This window comes from Phaethon aethereus (genome assembly GCF_964289735.1).
Source record: "Phaethon aethereus genome assembly, chromosome: 15".
In the NCBI taxonomy this organism is placed as follows: Eukaryota; Metazoa; Chordata; class Aves; order Phaethontiformes; family Phaethontidae; genus Phaethon; species Phaethon aethereus.
In genome coordinates this window covers 16,390,848-16,410,647 of record NC_138591.1, presented here as the reverse complement: position 1 = coordinate 16,410,647, position 19,800 = coordinate 16,390,848, and the positions used below count along the sequence as shown (strand labels likewise).

General features: G+C 63.3%; 3 protein-coding genes across 4 annotated transcripts in view; 2 read left to right on the top strand and 1 right to left on the bottom strand.

Annotated features, from left to right (window-relative positions):
* Nucleotides 1-882: 882 nt before the first annotated feature.
* Nucleotides 883-4,310, top strand: ARHGDIG (Rho GDP dissociation inhibitor gamma; the record flags this gene model as incomplete). Its single annotated transcript, XM_082006834.1, has 6 exons — nucleotides 883-955; nucleotides 2,010-2,192; nucleotides 3,140-3,223; nucleotides 3,303-3,379; nucleotides 3,943-4,006; nucleotides 4,095-4,310. 6 exons carry the CDS (start codon nucleotides 883-885, stop codon nucleotides 4,292-4,294), a joined length of 681 nt encoding a protein of 226 aa, XP_081862960.1. The 3' UTR covers nucleotides 4,295-4,310.
* Nucleotides 4,311-4,854: 544 nt separating this feature from the next.
* PDIA2 (protein disulfide isomerase family A member 2) lies at nucleotides 4,855-8,505 on the top strand. Its single transcript, XM_082006833.1, has 11 exons — nucleotides 4,855-5,084; nucleotides 5,492-5,698; nucleotides 5,969-6,102; nucleotides 6,176-6,313; nucleotides 6,392-6,508; nucleotides 6,583-6,708; nucleotides 6,788-6,982; nucleotides 7,356-7,476; nucleotides 7,642-7,823; nucleotides 7,915-8,001; nucleotides 8,136-8,505. The coding sequence occupies exons 1-11, from the start codon at nucleotides 4,862-4,864 to the stop codon at nucleotides 8,214-8,216; spliced, it is 1,611 nt and encodes a 536-aa protein (XP_081862959.1). The 5' UTR covers nucleotides 4,855-4,861; the 3' UTR covers nucleotides 8,217-8,505.
* A 1,782-nt stretch (nucleotides 8,506-10,287) lies between these two features.
* Nucleotides 10,288-19,800, bottom strand: part of AXIN1 (axin 1) — a gene marked incomplete at its 5' end in the record, with an annotated part of 71,100 nt that continues 61,587 nt past the window's right edge. Inside the window, 4 exons of one of the 2 annotated variants that reach the window (XM_082006878.1) lie at nucleotides 10,288-10,837; nucleotides 11,637-11,807; nucleotides 16,768-17,013; nucleotides 18,208-18,384. In XM_082006878.1, the coding sequence (XP_081863004.1) occupies nucleotides 10,711-10,837; nucleotides 11,637-11,807; nucleotides 16,768-17,013; nucleotides 18,208-18,384 (721 nt within the window). In that variant the 3' untranslated portion in view covers nucleotides 10,288-10,710. The remainder of the gene's footprint in view (nucleotides 10,838-11,636; nucleotides 11,808-16,767; nucleotides 17,014-18,207; nucleotides 18,385-19,800) is intronic. The other variant, XM_082006879.1, reaches the window with a different exon arrangement.

The following is a 19,800-nucleotide window of genomic DNA, read 5'->3' as shown; positions in this document are numbered from 1 at the left end:
CCGCCCTCGACCCCGCCCCCGGCCACGCCCTCGGCCACGCCCCACCCCTCCCGCGCCCCCTCCGCGGGTGCCGCCGTCTGTGCCGGGACCCCCGAGGGGCGCCCCGGCACGCGGTTCCCTCGGGGCCCAGGACCGACCCCCGCCCTGCCCACGGGCCCCGCCGTCCGGCCCCCGCCCTGCCCACGGGCCCCACGGAGCGGCCAGCTGGGGCCCGGCTCCCCGCCCAGCGCCGGGCGGGTGGGGGCTGACCCGGTGGGCAGCCGGGTGCAGGCAGGGGGAAACACTGTGGCTGTGGGAATGGCGGTGCGGGCAGGGTGCGGGCAGGGTGCCGGCAACACAGGCAGGGTATGTGCAGGACGCAGGCGGCGTATACGCAGGGTACAGGCAGGGTGTGGGCAGCGCGAGGGGAAGCGCGGGCAGGGCGCGGGCAGTGCCCGCAGGGTGTGCAGCAGGGTGCCCGCGAGGCGCGGGCAGGGCGCGCTGGGTGCTCGCCGGGCGCGGGCAGGGCGCGGGCAGGCGCTGCGCGGGCGCGCACGGCGGATGAGCTCACTGCAGTCTCACCGCCCACCCGTGGCGGGGCTGGAGCCGCCCGGCGCCGAGGGGCGGGGGCGGCCGGGGGCGGGCAGCGGAGCCGCCGCGTCTGCGGGAGCCGCCGCCGCCGCCCCGCCGGGCCGCGCCGGGCAGCGCAGCGGGCAGCGGGCAGCGCAGCGGGCAGCGGGCAGCGGGCAGCGCAGCGGGCAGCGCAGCGGGCAGCGCAGCGCAGCGGAGCGGCCGGCGCCGCCGAGCGCGGCCGCGGGGCCCCGGCGGAGCCGCCGACACCGGGTAGAGCCGCGCCCCGGGCGCCGGCGGCGGCCGCCGGGCCCGGCCCGGCCCGGCCCGGCCATGCTGGGCCTGGACGTGTGCGCGGCCGGCGGGCAGCTGCTGGAGCTGCTCTGGCTGGCGCTCTGCTACCGAGGTGAGCGGCGGCCCCGCGGCGGGCAGGGCATCGCCCGCGGCCCCGGGGGTGGGCGGCGGCGGCGGGGGCATCGCCCCGGCTCCCCGGCGGGTGCAGCGTCGCCCCGGGCAGCGGGTGCGCTGGGGAGTGGGCATGGCCCCGGGCCCGGGGGGGCCCCCCGGCCGCCGCCCCCCCCGCAGCCCGATCTGTCCCGCCACCCCTGCGGGGCTTGGGCGAGCCCCTGGGTGGGGGCGGCCCCGGGCCGGGGGCCGGCGGTGCCGCCACAGCCGAGGTGCGGCAGCCTTTGTTGCGGGCCCGGAGGTGCGACAGGGCCCGTCACTCCGCGCCCCGGGGGCCACCGCTGCCCCGGGGACCCGCACAGCCGGCCCCGCGGGCTGAGGGCGGTGGGGCTCTGCCCCAGGCCGTGCCCTCGCCTGGCCCCGGGGACGGCGTGTCCGGGGGCTTGGGGAGCCGGGTGCCTGCAAGTCAAGCCGCGGGGGGCGATGCAGCGGTCAGGGCAGAGTTGGGGCCCTGGGGACGTTGCCCACCCTTGTGCCCCCCGCAGTCTGGCACCCGCTGCAGCTGCCGTTTCCCCCACAGCTGGTTATTTTTTTCCCTGCAGCCACTGGCTGTTTGGGTCTGGGGTGGGCGATGGGGCTGGCGGCTGCCCGGCGGGATCGGAGGGGGCCAACGGGGTGGTGACAACAACCTCGCTGGGTGACGGTGCGCGAAGGGCGGCTGCGGGCCGTGGCGGGCTGCAAGCACCCCCCGGACTGCGCACGCCACGAGGCACCAGCTTGTCTTGCTCCATGACCGTGCGGAAATGCAGCCGGCGGCAACGCCTCGGGTCTCAGCTGTGCCACCGGGCCCTGGGGACATGGAGCCTGGCAGGTCCCTGCGGCCCTGAGCGGAGCAGAGGGACGACTCAGGTGCCCGATGGGGGATTGCCCACATCCATCCGTGGCGTGTCCCAGCTCAGCCCCCCCCGCCCACCGGTGCCTGCGTGTCAGGGGGTGGGGGGCGTCCCCGGGGGTGTCCCCTGGGTGGTGGGACTGCCACTGCCTGTCCCCCGCAGACATCATGGCTGACAAGGAGGGGGTGACGCTGTCACTGGAGGAGGAGGAGGATGCCGACGTGGCCCTGGCGTACAAGACGCCAGAGAAGAAGAGCCTGCGGGAGATCCAGGAGCTGGACCCGGGGGACGAGAGCCTGCGGAAGTACAAGCAGGCGCTGCTGGGTGCCATCCCTGCCGCCGTGGGTAAGGCTGGGGGCTGCCTGCCAGGGCTGGGCACCCCGGCACCCCAACACCCTGGCACCCTGGCTGGGTGATGCAGCCTCAGTGGGTGCAGGGAGCTCAAGCATCCCCAGCACCAGTGGGGCACCCCCAGCAGGGAGGGCACGTCCCGGCTGGCATCGCCCGCAGGTCCTGCCTGTGCCCCCCACCCGTGTGGAGACCCCGGCATCCCCCGCCGACCTGGTAACGGCTGCCCGGGGACCCCGGTTGTCTTGGTTACGCGATCACCACCGCAGTTTCCATAGGAACGGTTACAAGGGACCGGGAAATTCACTGGGATGAGAGAGACGGAGCGAGCAGCCGCGGGGGGTCGGGGTGGCACGGCTGTCGGTGCCCAGACGGTGCCCCCCGCTCCCCGTGGCACCCACAGTAGCCACCCCAGCCTGGTGCTGCCCCGGGTGTCTGCAGGGCCGGGGAAGGGGGGTGTGTGCAGGCTGCTGCGGTGCCAGCCCACCAGTGGGGTGCGTGAGGCGTGCACGATGGTGTGTGTGCAAGCTGGGGGGGGTGTGCAGGCTGGGGGGTGCAAGCTGCTGGGGCCGTGCAGGTTGGGCTGCTGGGGTGCCAGCGCCCGCCTTGAGGGATGCCTCTGCCTGCATGTGCTGCCTCCTCCTTCCCGACCCCCTTGCTTCTGAGCCAGGGAGCATCGCACCCCGAGGGATACCCGGGGCTGGGCTTTTTTAAACCTGGTTTTACCCCAAAGGTGTTGATGCCAAGGTTGGGGTTGGCCTGAGATGCCCCCGGTCTCCTGCACCCTGCCTGGGCTGCGCGGTGCTCGCGGGCTCCTGACATGCCCACCACGGGCACCACGGCCCTTCGTGCCGTTACGGGGGGGCACGGGCAGCCCCCCCGCTGCCGGGGGCGGTGGGCTGGGCACGCGTGGGTAAGGTCTGCGCCCTGCCGCTTGTCCCTAGATGCCAGCGTGCCCAACGTGCAGGTGACCAGGCTCACCTTGATGTGCGAGCAGGCGCCGGGGCCCGTCACCATGGACCTGACAGGTGAGCGGTGGGGGCACCCATGGGAGGAGGAGGAGGAGGAGGAAGGGGTGCCAGCCTCAGGGGCCATCTCCCCGCGCAGGAGACCTGGAGGTGCTGCGGAGCCGGGCCTTCGTGCTGAAGGAGGGGGTGGACTACAGGGTGAAGGTGTCCTTCAAGGTGAGGCGGGTGCACGTGCCCTGCGCCCACGGGCTGGGAGGAGACCCTGCCCAGAGTCCTTGCCCCCTGGGGTCCCTGCCCTCACACCCCGGGGTCCCTGTCCCATGGGGTCCCTTTTCCCGTGTGTCCCTGCTACCCGGGGTCCCTGCTGCCTTGGGGTGTCTGCCCCCCACCCCTCACCCCCAGGGTCTGTGACCCCCCTGGGGTCCCTGCCCTCCTGGGTCCCTGTCACCCTGGGAATCCTTGCTGCCCCCAACGTCACTGACCCTGCTGCCCCTCAGGAGTCCCGGCCGCATTGGGCCTCTGCCTTTCCCAGGGGTCCCTGCGGGTCCCTGCCATCCCGGGGTCCCTGCCATCCCGGGGTCCCTGCCATCCCGGAGTCCCTGCCACCCTTGGTCCTGCTCAGTGCCCAGCCCAAGAGGCTGGATCCTGGGAGGGGGGTGTTCAGGATGGGGTTGTTAATGGTGGGTGCTACCCCCCGCCCCCCCCCGGCCAGGGATCCCCAGGGTGGGGGGCACCATGCCGTGGGGCAGCACCCATGGCTCCCTGCCTGCTGCCCGCAGGTGAACAGGGAGATCGTCTGCGGGCTGCGGTGCCTACACCTCACCTACCGCCGGGGCCGGCCCGGTGAGTGAAGTCGGGGGGCCGGGGCGGGCGGGGGGCTGCGCTGCCCCGGCCCCGCTCACCCGTCCTGCCCTCTCCCCTTCTCGCCCAGTGGACCGCGATGTCTTCATGGTGGGCAGCTACGCGCCGCGGGCCGAGGAGTACGAGGTGGTGACGCCGACGGAGGAGGCGCCGCGGGGCTGGCTGGCGCGGGGCTCCTACCGCGTCCGCTCCCTCGTCACCGACGATGACAAGACGGAGCACCTCTTCTGGGAGTGGGGCCTCTGCATAAAGAAGGCCTGGGAGGACTGACCCCCCTACCCGCACCCCGGTGTGTCCCCCCGCCAGCTCGGGGACACCGTGCCCGCCGCCCCGGGGGACCCCTCGCCGGCACTGCCGCGCTCGCTCCGGTCTCGTGAAGGGTGGGGGGGGTCCCTTGGCGAGTGGGCGCCCGCGGTCGTGGTCTTCGCAACCAAAGTTATTTTTAATTGCTGTTTTTTTTTAAATACTGACACCCGCCCGGTCCCCGCAGCGTCCCCATCGCCGGGGCCGGGGCCGTGACCCTGCCGTGGCGGCGCCATCCCCGGCTGCCCGCCTGGTCGCAGGCTGTGCTCTTCCATCGCCATTAAACCCTACAGACTGGTCTCTTACTGGTGTGTCCGCGCCCCCGTCGCCTCTGCCCGGGCACCCGTCCCCGTCCCGCTGGCAGGGCTGGCTTCCCCCGCCGGGACGGGCGGCTGGAAAACGGCCACCTGGTCCGGCCGCCTTATCGGCGGCGCCGGGCAGCCAGTAGCGGAGGGCCACGAGCCCCAGGGGACCGGCACCACCCGCCCTGCGGCCCTTATCTGGGTCCTCTCCCCCACCCCGGGCGCCGGCACCATGTGGGGCTGCGGGGCCCGGCTGGTTTGGCTGCTGGTGCTGTCGCTGGCCTGGCTGGGCCCAGCGCTGGGGGGCGAGGAGGAGGATGAGGGGGTGGTGGCGGAGGAGAAGAAGGATGAAGCGCTCTCGGACGAGCTCGGGGAGGAGGACGGTGTCCTGGTGCTCCACGAGCACAACTTTGCCCGTGCCCTGAGCGAGCACCAGCTGCTGCTGGTGGAGTTCTGTGAGTGGCCCTGCTGCGGGCAGCGGTGCGGGCAGGGGCGCGGGCAGCGGTGCGGGCAGCGGTGTGGGCAGGTGTGCGGGCAGGGGCATGTGTACAGGCAGGGGCGTGGGACACGGCATGTGACAGGATAGGGGTGTGGGGCCGGGGCATGGGGCGAAAGCGCAGGGTGGGGAACGTGTAGGGGGGCCGTGGGATGCGGCAGGGGCCATGGGGCAGGGACGCAAGGTGAGGGGGGTGGGACACGGGCCGTGGTGCAGGGGACATGGGCAGGGGCACAAGCCGGAGCCCACCAGGCTGACGCAGCCATTACGTCCCCGGCCACCTGCTGAGCCCACCCCGGGGACGGGGGACACCCAAAAGCCAGGCCGGGGTCCGTCCCCGCCGCCGACGCCGTCCCCGGCCCGCAGACGCGCCCTGGTGCGGGCACTGCCAGCGGCTGGCCCCCGCCTTCGCCCGGGCAGCCGCCGCGCTGAGGAACGAGTCCAGCCCGGCGCGGCTGGGCAAGGTGGACGCCACGGCGCAGACAGCCCTGGCCAACGAGTTCGGCATCGCCTCCTACCCCACGCTCAAGCTCTTCCGTGACGGCAACCGCACCCAGCCCCTCGCCTACACCGGTAGGGCCGCGGCACCCGCCGAGGGGGCGGCCGGGCCGGGGGCCGGGGTGGGCTGGGGCACAGGGGTGGGTGGTGGCGGGGGTGGCGGTGAGAGGAGGGACGGTGAGCGGGTGGCAGGCGGGTGACGGCAGGTGACGGCGTGATGGTGCCTGGGGGACCGGAGGCGACGGCAGAGACGCGGCGGGCGGGTGGCCGGGGCCGGCGGCACGGGAGGTGGCAGCCCGGCGAGGGGTGGCCAGGGTGATGGCGGGGCCCCGCTCCGCGTGGCAGGCCGCATGGACGCCGAGGGCATCGTGCGCTGGATGCAGCGTCGGGCCGGCCCCAGCGCCACGCTGCTGCAGGACGCCGCCGCCGCCGGCGCCTTCGTTGGCTCTCGGGACTTGGTGGTCGTCGGCTTCTTCAAGGTGGGCCAGGGCGGGTGGGGGCTGGCTCGGGGCCGCGGCCGTGGCCGTGGCTGCTCACGGGGTGGCCACACAGGACCTGGGAAGCGAGGCAGCCCGGGCGTTTTTCGAGGTGGCCGGCGAGGTGGTGGACGTGCCCTTCGGTGTGGCTGAGGCGGCCGAGCTCTTCGAGGCGTACGGGCTGTCGGCCGACACCGTCTGCCTCTTCAAGAAGGTGAGGGGGGGGCGGGGGCGGGGGTGGGGAGGGCCATCCTGACCCCCCCCGAACCCTCACCGGCCCCCGCCCCGGCAGTTCGATGAGGGACGGACAGACTTCCCCGTGGACCCGGCGCGGGGGCTGGATGCGGCCGAGCTCACCCGGCTGCTCCGCATCCACAGCCTGGAGCTGGTGATGGAGTTCACCAATGAGGTACGGCCCCGGTCCCGGCCCCGGCCCCCCCTGGGCCACGGCCCCCTGGCCCTCACCCTCCTCCTCCTCCCCAGACCTCTGACCAGATCTTCAGTGCCAAGATCCCCCACCACATGCTGCTCTTCCTCAACAAGTCCTCGTCGGCACAGCTGGCGCTGCGGGGTGGCTTCCGGGCGGCCGCGGGCGCCTTCCGGGGTGAGGTGAGGAGGACCCATGCCAGGGACGTGGGGGGGACGGCCGCGGGGCACCCCAGCCTCAGTGTCACTGTCCCCCGCCCAGGTGCTCTTTGTGGTGGTTGACGTGGCTGGGTTCGGCGCTGACGTCCTGCCCTTCTTCGGCCTGACGCCCACCGACGCACCCACCCTGCGCCTAGTCAAGATGGAGAACAACCGCAAGTACCGGATGGACCAGGACGCCTTCTCAGACACAGCCATACGCGCCTTTGTCCAGGCGGTGCTGGATGGCAAGGTGAAGGTGAGGGATGCAGCAGCGTGGCAGCCCGCACCAAGGATACTTCCCTGTGGTGAGAGGTGGGCCGTTAACTCTAAAGCCTAATGATGGCAGTTGCACGGTGAACACCAGCAACCTGCTCGCTGATGTTTGTGCTGCCAGGCCTGGGGATCTGGGGGGGGTGTTACAGAAAAGGAGGCAGGAGAACAGCAGTGTGGAGACACACAGAGCTGGGATGGCAGCAGAGGGGAAGAGGTGGTCCAAAAGGCAGCACAGGAGCACCCCTGGCTGCAGGGGCCCCCTTGCCCCTGTCCCGCACTGTCCCCCGAGCGCCTGCGTCCCATGGGGCCCTGGCACCGCTCAGCCCGGGCTGTGGCCGTCCTGACTGTCCCCACAGCCCCACCTGCTGAGCGCAGAGCCCCCCGAGGACTGGGACACGCGGCCCGTTAAAGTCCTGGTGGGGAAGACCTTCGAGCAGGTGGCGTTTGATGAGACCAAGAACGTCTTTGTCAAGTTCTGTAAGTGCTGGGACCACCTGTGGCCCTCCCCAAGCTCTGCCGCGGGGCTCAGCCCCCCGCCGCGACAGCCCCCAGCCCCAACCCCTCGCCCAGGGGACGCTGCACCCTGACCCCGGCAGAGCCCCGGTCCCCGGCTCGTCCCCCAGCATTGCGCCCATTCTGCAGATGCTCCGTGGTGCTCCCACTGCCAGGCGATGGCGGCCGCCTGGGAGGAGCTGGCCGAGCGCTACAAGGACCATGAGGACATCGTCATCGCTGAGTTGGACGCCACGGCCAACGAGCTGGAGAACATCACCATCAACGGCTTCCCCACCCTGCACTACTTCCCTGCGGGGCCGGGCAGGAAGGTAGGTGGGGGCACCCACAGGGGCACCCCGGTTCTACCAGCACCCGGGGGACAGAGTCACCCCTCGTCTCCCCTCCATCCTGCCGTGCCAGATGGTCGAGTACAAGAGCGCCCGAGATGTGGAGACCTTCTCCAAGTTCCTGGAAAACAGGGGGACGCTGCCTGAGGAGCCGCCTGCGGTGAGTGCGATCCCCCCACCCCAGGGCCCCACGCTGAGGCGGCCCCCAGCCTCTGCTGGGCTGTGGGACGGATCATGTGGGATGGGGACAGGCGGGGGGGGGTGTCCACCGTGCCTCACCGCTGCTTTCCCCAGGTGCCCGAGACCCCAGGGAACAGCACGGGCAGGGAGGAGCCGCGGCCGCTGGAGACGGCCGAACCGCGGGATGAGCTGTGAGCCCCGTCCTGCTCGGGCGCGCGCTATAAACGACCTGGAAACAACGCGGGCTCTGGTCTGTGTCTGCGGCTCCGCGAGCAGCACGTCTTGGGGAGCACCCGGTGTCTCGGGGACACAGCAGGGCTGGCAGGCAGAGCCCCCCCACCAGCTGAACCTGGGGGTCTGCCCCGCAGGGCAGCTCAGCCCTGGGCCCCCGGGGAGGGGGTGCTGCCAGGGGTCCTCTGCCTCCCCAGGGGTGCTGAGCCCACGCAGCCCTCTGCGTGCCGCGGCGCTCGTCCCGGCGGCCCTGCGGTGGCACGGGGTGGCCGAGGCTGCGGAGGACATGGCCCCGAGGGGAGCCCGGCGCTCTCCACGCCTGCGCTCCACAATCACCTACCAGCCCCAGGGGAGCCCCAGGAGCTGCTGTCACAGCTGGGGAAGGCCAGAGGAGCCCAATATGGGGCCCTAAACGCTCCTCTTCAGCCCTGCTTGCAGCCTCTGGGCCCCCTCCAGCACCCCCAGCACCATCCCCTCTCCCTGGACCTGCTGCTCCCAGACCCAGGGCTATTCCCCCGGGGGCAACGCCTTGGACCCCCGGGGGGCCGGGACCGGCGCGGCCACCCCTCAAGGGAGCCCACGGCCACCCCAGCCCCACTACGTGCCGGAGCAGGGCCTTTCACCTGGCCTGCCCCATCCCTCCGGCTGCTGAGGGCCTGGGCATCTGCTCCGTGGGGAAGGAAGAAAGCAGCAGGCGGTGGGACGTGGGGTTTTATTTCATTTTATCCAAGTACCTTTGAAAAGATCATTGTACAAGTCAGCACATGAGAATGCAGAGGAGACGTCGCCGGGGCCGCACGGCCGCTGTACATATTTACAGGGGACCCCCTGAGAAAAAAAGGGGGAAGACAGAAATCCCAGGCATGTTAACAACCTCACCAGACACACCACCATCAGAACTTAAAAAAAAAAAGGGAGGAAAAATGCTCATAACGCTCTTCCTGGGCTGAAAACGATTACGGATTTCGCTGGACTTCACGTAGTGATAGGCAAGTCACAGAACCGTGTTTTAAAGGCACTCGGTGACATATACAACAGGCTGAGTCACTCCTCGGCACGGTGCCACGGCATCCCTGGCACCTCCAACGCGGTCGTGGCCGAGAGCAGCGCCGGGCAGGGGGAGCACCGACATGGAAGCCCCCCGGCTTCGGGGGCCGCCCTGGTTTCTGTGGGCGGGCGACGGCTGGTCTCCGAAGGAGCCAGCGCAGAGCCACAGCCACGCTGGAGCAGGGCACGGCGGGCAGGGTCGTGGGCAGGGTGGGGGGAACACCAGCGTGGCCCCCATCTTTCTTGCGACCAAGTAAGCCCAGGAAGCTTCCCAGGGTGCCGGCTGCCCCGCTGGGTGAGCTGGCCCTACGTGAACCCTGCTAGCTGGCACCAGCAACCCCCCTTGCCCTCGGCAGCGGGCTGCAGTGCCCTCGCGCTGCCTCCCCCCGAGACACAGAAGCTGACAAAAGACGCTTTATGTCCTCAGATTTAGCATGTCATTGATTCCTCCCCTACTATCTTTCTCCTAAAAAGAGTCCCCTGATCAAAGCCAGAGCTTGGCACCGGGTGCTTGGGCATGTCTGCGCGGGCACATGGGTGCTGGCCCTCTGCAGAGCTGCAGCACCCTCCTGGGAGGCGAGCCCTTCCGCAGGGGCAGGGGGTACACGGAGGGGGACAAGCACGCGGGCTGTGGGATGCCAGGGCCCAGCCTGCCACCCTGGCTCCCAGCTGGTCCTCGCACCTCGGGAAGTCCCCAGCCCCGAGAGCTGGCACCGGCCCTTCTATCCCTTGGCAAATTTACTCGGTCGCAAGAAAGCTCAGGAGGAAAAAAAAACATCCTACCATGTCCAGCAGCTGAGACTGCCAGGGAGGTGAGAGACCGACTCGTTCCAAATGGCTCAATAATCTTCAGAGGTGAGCTGGGACCACGGTCCCTCCGGAGCAGGGCTGCCCCTTCCACGCCGGCACAGGGAGAGCAGCTCTGCCCCAGCAGCGCTCCGAAGCCGTCCACGCCAGGGGCCGGGGCAGGATGCTGTGAAAGCGAGGAGGAGACGGAGTCTGGTGCATGGCTGTACACTTTGGGCGAGTTCTGCAGTACCTGTATGCTTTACATTTACATAAGAGCACTGTGACATCAGAAATATTTTCCTTTTATTACAATATATCAAAAATATGCAGCTTTAGTAAACAAGGTCATATTACACTTTCTAATGCACTGTACAATGCTACATTACACTTATGTTCGGTATGGAGAGGGAGCCCGGGCTCCCACCGGCAGGTTTGTGGGGTGAAACGGCGTCCACCGGCAACCCGGAGCTTGCCCAGGTCCGTGCCGGAGCAGGCTGCCGCCCTCCGCCCTGGGCTTGCCTGGCGCCCGTGGCAGTCGCACCACCAGCGTTCGCCCCAGGCCCTCTCCTCCGGTCCCAGAGTCTTTCACAGTCCTGTCCTCACGCCTCGGCAGCCCCGGAGCTTAGTCGATCTTTTCCACCTTCCCGATGATCTTCTCTTCGAAGATGGGCAGGATGGTGTCATCCTCCCGTACCTCCTCGAAGACCACACCACAGTCAAACTCGTCACTCACCTTCTTAAAGTAATACCTGAAAAACCAGAAACATGGGGGCAGAGAGGTGAACGGTCACGAGGGCACCACGGTCCCCAAACCCAGCCCTTCCATGCCCCTGAGCTCGTGGTGCATGGGGAGCAGCTCCCCCAGAAATGGAGTCAACTGGGGCCACACTTCTGCCCCTGCCCTCAGCCAGGGAGCAAAAAAAGAGTGGTCAGGATCCATGCTGGCACGTTCAGGAGCTCCCGCCCTGAATCCAAGCCCACTCACAGCTCACTCAGCAGCAGTGGCTGGAGGCACCCATGCTGGTGGAGCGTTTCTAGGCAGGCAGCTCCTACTTGGAAGGGGGAACTCGGAGAACTATGCGCTCCATGCCCGGCTGCTTTGGAACTCTGGCAGTTCCAAACTCCAGAACTCACAATCCAGCCCCCCTGTCCTCACTGAAGGAAGTTTTGTGAAGGAGCCGAAATGTCTCTGGAAATTGGAGAGTTTCCCACAGCACCACTGAGCACCAGCTCAGGGGCCTGCAGGGCAGCTCAGCAGCTTCTGTTGAAGGTACAAATGGTGATGCAGGACATTCCTGCTACAAAACCAAATCTCCCTCAACCCTGTAACCTGCCTCTTCAACAGCTAAGGCACCTTGGCTGTGCAGCCACATCCCTGCCACAGCCCTGTGGGAGCTCTCCTGGAAGGTTGCAGGAGCCCCCCTGACCTACCTCCACCACGTTCCTTCACCTTGGAGGGGGCAACACTGCTATGTCCTGGCAGCGGCATCTGCCAGGCTTCACTGACTATCTCCTGGCATCATACCGCCCGCGGGGAGCAGCCCTTACCTGTAGTTCCCTTTCTTGGTCAGCAGCTCCTTGAACTGTCCCAGGGTCACCACGCGCCCTTTGACGAGGGTGCGGTAAGGGATCGGCTCTCCGCAGAAGTAGTAAGCGACCACGATGTTCTCGCATGGCTGGGACGCGCCGCTGCCTGGTCTCTTCTGGGGCTTCAACCTGCTGTGGAAAAATACAAGCGACCTGCTGAGTTATCAGCCCACCTGGCAGCGCGGGCAGGCCCGCAGCCCAGATCTGCAGAGCCTGGATGGAGATGCGGAATTAACACCCAGGGCCCTCAGGAGCACCCTTTGCTCCAACCACCAGCTCTCGCGGCACGCAGCCACACGCCGAGGCCACCGAAGGAGCGAACGGCACTTGGAAAGGCTGGACGGGGCCAGATGGCAGCTACAAGTAGGGCGCAGGTTCTAGCTCAGCCCCTTCATGCTGAAGAAACGCGTCCCCGGGCGCTGAGAGGGGATGGCCCTTCCCACAGACCACCGGCTCGGGGAGTCATCGGTCAGCTCGGGGCGAGGCAGAGCATCCCGAGCCCACGGCAGCAGACCCGGGTCACCATCAGCGCGCTCCTGGCGCGCACGAGCACGCAGGGCTGGATGCACGCTCGGGGGCGATAAGATTATTGCCGCCGTGGCCAAAACAGCTCAGCACGGCTTCCCGTCTGCAGGGCTGCGCTTCTCCTCCCTGCAGCTCCCCTTGGGCACCTCTCCCAGTGTAGACGGAGGTCGGAGGGGATGGAGCTCCCAGCGGGACGTGCCCCAGCGGCTTCGCTGCCCGTCCCATCCGCGCCAGGTGGCAAGGCAGCTGCCGTCCCCAAAACGTCAGTGGCTTTAAATCTCCTGTGTCTTCCTGACTCTCAGGATGTTGGTCTGGTCTCTGCTTCCAGCCCACACACCGGGGTTCTGCTACGTGGTGCCATCCCCATCCCGAAAGCCTCAGCTCAGTCCCAACCTCATTTTCACAGTCAGACAAAAGTAGCAATAATAAAAATCAGGGTGCTTTGCCCTTCTGTAGAGCCTTTCATCTGGGGTGCCGTAAATGCTGCACAAACACTGCAGCAGCCTACACAAATTGGTAACTTGGCATGTGTGGTCTAAGCCAGAGGCAGTCTTCTCTTTCAAAGTCACATAAAACAAATTTGGCAGCTTAAAAAAATTATTTAAAAAGCACGCTGGATAAAAAAGATGATTCTGTATTTACATGACTGGAAAGTTGCTATAAAACCCAGAATTTGCCAAGTACATGAGGTAATCGCAGTTTTGGAAATGACTCTGACCCTAACCTTTAAATGCTGGCTCGTGGGCAGAGCACCTTTTTAATGGCATGCCCACATAAACATCAGCATTGCAAATCGAGACCAGACCCAATCTTTTCACCTCTTTCTAAAGGCATGAGAGGTCTAAAGTTCAACGGAACAACCCTCCTGGTGCCTGCTCTGCCTGGGAGACCTTTGGAGAAGATGCAGCATCCTGAGAGGCAAGGGTCCACTCCTGGAGCCAGCAGAGCTCTCGGAGCCTCTCCCATTGCCATATCAAAGCACAGGATGCCCTTTAGCTAGAAAAACATTAAGGAATTGAATCATCCCTAGGAAAAGAAAAAAAAAAAAAAAAAAAGAGGCACTTAAAAGGAAAAATGGGTCATAAATTCTGGCAAATTCTGTGAACCCTGTGAGCCAGAAGTTAATTGAAGGGGTTTGGAAAACCTCAAAGTCCCTAAGCTTCTCTTAATCCTGCTAGAAACAAGTCGTGACTACGAGAGAGCCGCTGCATGCTCGGGGACCTGGGGACACAGCTACGTGCCCTGCGCAGGCCGCAAAGCCAGTTCCCGGGGGACGCCGTTCTCCTTCGCCTGGGGAGATGGAGAGGAATCGCCTCGAGCTCTGCCACGCCAGGAGCACGAGGGGGACCACGCTGGTGGCTGGGAGCCTTCCTCCTCCTGCCACGTAATTCACCCCTGAAAGGCCGTTTCTGAACGTGCTCCGCCTGGCTCCAGTGCTCACCTTTTTCCAGAGCAGAGATGTGCCTGAAAATGGTGCCTGAAACGACTCCCGAAAGCGGAAACTCTGCATTGTTTCCCAGAGTTAGAGTTAAAAACAACCCCCGTGGTTTTGGATCCCCTGCTTTTGCCATAAGTCAAAGGAGGGGTGGATGGCTGCGGTGCCTCCGAGCTCCTGGGGCCGAAGAAGGCTGCGCAGCAGCAGGATACACACGCGTCCCAAACCGCAGCCATCGATCTCTAGCAGGCTGAAGGAGGGCTGATGAATAAGGAATCACCGAAAATGTTATTTTCCAAGAGTTTCTCTCAGAAGAGCAAGACAACACAATTGCCTCTGCTTTCTTCATTGCCAAGAGATCTCCCGAGACCATGGCTTACCCAGACAGGCCACCAGACCGTGTCTGAGCTCTGCCTCATTAAAGCCTCCACCTGCACCCATCTCCTGGGTGACAGCGTGACCCAGAAACACAGACAGGTCCCACCACACACAGGCAGATCCCTGCCCCTTCTGGGATCAGTTCCCTTTGCTGCCTCTGTCACACACACGAAATGTTATCCTGGAAGGAAACGGCACCTCTCGTCTGACCGATCGCGTCTGCCCTTCACCACCCCTCCTGATTTTTCGTCCGTGTAACCCAGCGGTGCTGTGATAGGAAAACTATGTCTGGGTTAGAGCATAAATCCAACCTCGCTGTGACGCCAAGGTGAGGTGCCCAGCTCGCTCCAGCTCAGCCCTGGGGCTGGAGGGCTTGGAAAGCCTGAAATGCACCCAGCACATGTTACCTCAGGAGGTGTCCAGCTCTGCTCCTCTTCAAGGCTTGGCCCAACCCAATTAATTCTAAACCAAGCTCATGCTAACGTTCCCTCTGCTTGCAAAAATCTTTTCTCTGAAGAGCTGGTAGTAATTACTTCATCCAGCTGTGAACATAAGTGAACTGTGACACTGAGCTACAGAAACTGGCTCAGAACCTGGTTGTACATGCAAGAAACCTGATGGTGACTGGGACACAAACGCTGGATCTGCCGGTCATTCAGTACCAGACACTTAACCCTGCACTGCTGCTATGTAGCTACCTCAGAGACCAATGTCCCTCCAAACGCTGTGGAATAAGGTAAGAAAGGCATTTTCTGCAACAGAAGTGTGATTTCTGTGAAAATATTTACGATTCCCAGTATAGACACTGCAGGTGCCTCCTTTATTTCTAGTGGGGCAGTGCTGGGGTGGGAGCAGGGCTGCTGGTGCTCCCCTTCATCCGGGGAAGGCCACTGCTGGTGAGGGCTGTGCCAGAGGAGAGCGGCTGGTGAGCCGGGTAACCGTGCCAGCAAGGTCAGCTTGGCCGTACAAAGCTGGCACAGTGCATTCTCCTCCTTCAGCCCCTCAAGCCCGGACGCCTCCGGGCTCACCTCCACCTCCCCTGCCCTGTGGCTTCCCTACGGCTGCCGATGAACCTGGGCACTGGCTCCAATTTCCCAGAGCTCTCTGGAGCTCCCGACTGAAATAAATGGTGTTTTCACGTTAACTCCCCTCTCTGTTTCTCCTTAGCCCCCCAGCCAGCTTCGGGCAGTCCCCTGCAGAAGAGACTTGGGGTCTGTCTTCAGGCAGGCTCCTGTGCTAACCACAGCAGGAGCTCTCTAAAAAGCTGCTCTCTCAGGTGTGCTTCAGCTGGAGCACCTGATCCTGCCAAAACCCCGGCAGAGCCATTTCAACACCCAGAAACCCCTGGCTCCCTGGGCACCACTGCATCCGTTCTTGCCTGCTACTGGACACGGGCACATTTGATTTCCATGAGGAGTTCCCCCTCCGGCGAACATGGCTCCTTGGTTTTCCACGCACGGGGTAGGTTGGGGGGGATCCCTGCATCACCGGGAGAGGTGCTGGCCTCATGGGGAGGCAGCATAAGCGGAGCAGCCCAGCACTGGGACTGTTCAGCCTGTCCTCCCACCGCTCTGCACGGCATTGACCACAATGCCAGGGGGTTCCTCCAGAAACTATGCTTACAACACATGCCAAATTATTATTAGAGTATTAATTGCATATGCATATAGCCCGGGCTGGTGTTTCCAGAGTGTGTTATCTGCATCTACACATTTCAGGGGAAGGTGCATGAATTTAGTATGACTATAAATGAGTCTACTAATAAACACTATCCAATTACACCAGCTGAAAGGTAGATCAAATAAACTTGGCTTAACCCGACTTGGGAGAGCCCTCTAATTACCTGGCTTTCAATCAATGATCTGACAGAAATATGCAGAAGTCTGCTACATGGTCACTGCAAGCAAAAATAATTGGAGCTTGGCAATTAAAAAAGCTTCTTTTTTAAATTCCACTCATGTTTCTAAGAGTCAGATGCCAAAGTTTCACGTTTTCAGAATACAGCTATAAAGCTGTGAAAGTGGAAAATGGAAAAAGTGCTTTTAGCTGTTAACAGTAATTATCTAGCACTTCCAAACCACTTCTCATCTGAGAGCTCCATGTGCCTTGCAAATAATCTTCCCTGAAAGATAACACAGGAGCAGGAGAATTAGCTCTGCAACAGGCATTAAGCTGAGTCACAAAAAGATGTGGTGACTTGGATAGAGCCGTGCAGCGAGTCGCTGCTGCTGCAGCGGGACTACAAAGCAGTGCTCCCATCTAGATGCCACGAGCAGCCTTTGCTGGAAGCCTGCGGGAGATGTGAAGAGCAAATGCATATTCTTCTTCTGCACTTAATTTTGCTGCATCCTGCTGAATTCTGCTCCTGCATCAACCTTTGAAATTCTGGTGTGAGCGTGAACGAGCTGAGAGTCAGCAAGTACCAAGGGAGAGAGCTCTCCTATACTATGCCCCTTCTAGACACGCTCCCCTTGCCCAGCTCCTCCTCAACCTCTCAGCAGCTCCTTCCCTACCCTCTCACGAGCCCCTCCAGCCTCTCCATCAACAAACCACAAGCCCAAGCCCTCAAGGTGGGTTTTGGCACTTGCACCACGACGTTAGAGGGACGGGTGCAGACGTCTCTGACCTCTCTGCGTGTGCCTCCACCCAGTTGGTGCTGGGAGCTGGAGACCAGAGCTGAGGGCAGTGGACATCTCCCTCAGCTGCCCACCGTCAGACCTCCCTCCCACGCACAATCAGACCCTATCACCATACCTTTGTTTGAGGGGGAGTTTTCCAGCCCTTTTTTCCTCCTCTTCCAACCTCCTGCGAGCTTCTTCCAGCTGGGTGAGAGGGTTGGGGGCTGGATTGGGCGGCATGGTAGGATCCTGGATGAAGGGGTGAGAAGGCTGGACGACATTTCGGAGCTGGGCACTGACCCACGGATGCACCGCAACAGGTCGCTCAATGGAGAGAGGCCGGACCATATCGTGGGACAGCTGCTTCTTAGCACCTGAAGAGCTACACACAAACACAAAAGTTTTACACAGACCGCCGAGCTGCTTTGGACAGGCACACAGTCAATCCTAGATGAACCTACTGCTTTCTGCAGCTGGGCATGGGCACCACTGGGAAGCTCCTTACAGCACGGCTTCCAAGGGACAGGGGAGCACCATCCACCTCTAGAGAAGATTTCAGGACAGCAAGTCCCGAGGCATCAGGGTGAGCAACCCAGCCCTGACACAAAGCCCACAGATCTGTTTAAGGGCTCCCATCAAGTCTGCAACACATAAAATAAAACCAGCCAAAGGCAGCTCCACCATTTGTGACGTTCCCCCAGAAGACATCCTCCCATGTGCTGCCGACACTGCCAGGCCAGGAGCCTCTCCACGCACCGCTGGTTGCGCATCTCCAGGGAAAGGCACGTTGCCGGGATGTGCTCATCCTTCCCCAGCTCCAGCAGCAGAACCTGCCGCCTCACTTCACGGTGGCCTGGCACAGCCCATGGCTCTGGCACTCGGCCCAGCTGCCTGCAGCGCAACCCACGCTGGCCTCTACCGTCAAGCAAGACGAGAAACCACCAGCACTTTCACCGCTCAGCCACCAGTGCAGCTGTGTCAGAGGGGACAAGACCCCAGATCCCGCTCGTCGACACCCGGCAAGCATTGTTTTTTGCCAGAGACTGACCAGACTGTGATTAAGGATCCGTGCCTGCAGATCTGCTGGACTCCAGAGAGATTCCTGAGACAGTCACGTCCTTGGCTCCGCTCTAGGCAGGCGAAGGCATCCCAGAGGATGCTCCCAGCAAGCTGAAATGCTGGGCAACCCTGAGCTGTGCTAAACTGCTTACTCAGGACCGATGGCACCAGTGCAGCAGGTCCAACGTTGCAGGAATAACAGGCATTTACACACAGAAAATGCTTAAAGGAAAAAATACTGCCTACTGTGTGCTGCGCTATCCACCTCGAACCACAGCAGCAATTTGTGAGATTCCCCTAGGGCTGCAACCTCCCGGCCATGGCCACAAGTCATCCTTCAGAAAAAAACTGCCCTTACAGCCCCCAAGCAATCCTCAGCCTCCAAAGGGTCTAAACCCTTGTGCCTGGTGAATTCTTGTCCTCCCAAGATGTCCAGGAACAAGGCAGACTGCTGGACAGCTTAGACACACATGCCTTGCGTAGGGGATGCAGTACAACATGCCCTGCCAGCCCTTACCCATGGTTTGTTTTCTTATGCCTGCTGATCTCCTTCTCTCCTTCTATGATCCACTGAAGGATCTTCTGGTTTCTTTCCACGTCTTCAGGAGATCCTGGCATCTCATAGCTGGCACCATCACTTTTCCCTGAATCGGTCTTCTTAACATTTCTTTTTGAGAGCAGACTTGCTTTCCCACTGCAAGAACAAAGCTTGAGACATTAGCGCTTTGCGTAAGCCAAATCACCGCGGGCTGCGGCGCAGTATGGCCGTGTCTATCTCCAGAGATACTCGGCCCTGCCGGGGACTGGTGCTGCCTGCAGCGCAGACGTGGCCCTCGCTGCCTTCCACAGCCCGCTGGCTCTACCACAGCTCAAACCAGCCATGCCGCAGTTGAGGCTAAGCTCAGGACTGGCCAGACCTAGGCACAGCAGGCTGCTCCATCCGGCCACCTGCGGGGAAAGGGACCTTCTCCTCTGGCCAAATGAGCCCTGGCAACGTGGCAAAATCCCCAGCAGATCTTCTGCCACACGAAGGGTTGTGTTAAACCCCTGGCTCTTTGCTCAGAGCAGGAGGTTCATCCTGGTGCTGCAATCTATCGGCTGCCTCTCCACGCCAGACCAGTGCTGGAAACCGCAGCCTTTCCCACCCACCCCCCCAGATTCACTGATACCCCACACTGCTGATTTGCCATCCTGAGCATTCGCTTCTCACCCTGGTTTGGACTGTGGCTTCATATCATGGTGGAAGATCACATCCTAGCGGGGAGGACTGCCTTCTGTGGGCTCTTGTGCCCCAGGAAGCGCTGCCACCTCAAACACCGTAGCCAGACGGATGCCAGGCAGTAGCCGACGTGCTGGCTATGCTTATGGCTGCAGCGAAGGCTCCTACAGAAGCCCCACCGCTCCTTGCCCACATCCACACCCACGTGCCCAGCTGGGCAGCCCCACGCCCACGAGGCTGTGCAGATTTCACTCGTGCTGGCCTGTCATTGCCACAGCCTGTAATTTCATGGGACCCCCATCATCCTAATCACCCACCCGCTTCACTCCATAGGACCTCCCTACTTCTGCTTCTGCGTGCTCACTAACACACACGGGGAAAATAACCGTAACACCGCAGAGGAGTAAAAGGCCTCTAGTCAGCTTTGCTAATTTTTGGGGGGAAAAAACCTGGAGAGGGGTTGTTGAAGATCTACAAAGGCAGGGCAAACTGACAGTTCGTTCTCAGCTTCTCCCCACATGATAGCGGGTATCAAATCAAATTCTCTAGCAGCAGGTTCAGTGCAAACACACAGAAAAGCCTTTTTCTGCAGCTTGTAATCAAGCAGCAGACACAGCCGTGGGGGCTGGGGGGACAGCAGCCCAGCTGGGTTCAACAAAGACCCAGACAAGCCACTGCAGGAGACTGCTGCCTGCCGAACAAGACCGCTCGGATGCAAACTCTTGTCTTGTGAAGCTCCTAACCCAGGGACTGTCAGGAACTGGCAGTTTGTGCCAGAGGGAAGGACAGCTCTGAATGGCCCCCCTTGAATTCCCCTTAAATATGTGCCGGAGTCAGTGCTAGAGAGAAGTCCTGTGTCTAGACGGGGCTTTGGGTTCACCCAGCACGGCC

Coding starts and splice junctions, on each gene's coding strand:
- PDIA2 (XM_082006833.1), top strand. CDS start 4,862: ATGTGGGGCTGCGGGGCCCGGCTGGTTTGGCTGCTGGTGCTGTCGCTG. Junction 6,314..6,391: donor CCGTCTGCCTCTTCAAGAAG/GTGAGGGGGGGG, acceptor CCGCCCCGGCAG/TTCGATGAGGGACGGACAGA. Junction 6,509..6,582: donor TGATGGAGTTCACCAATGAG/GTACGGCCCCGG, acceptor CCTCCTCCCCAG/ACCTCTGACCAGATCTTCAG.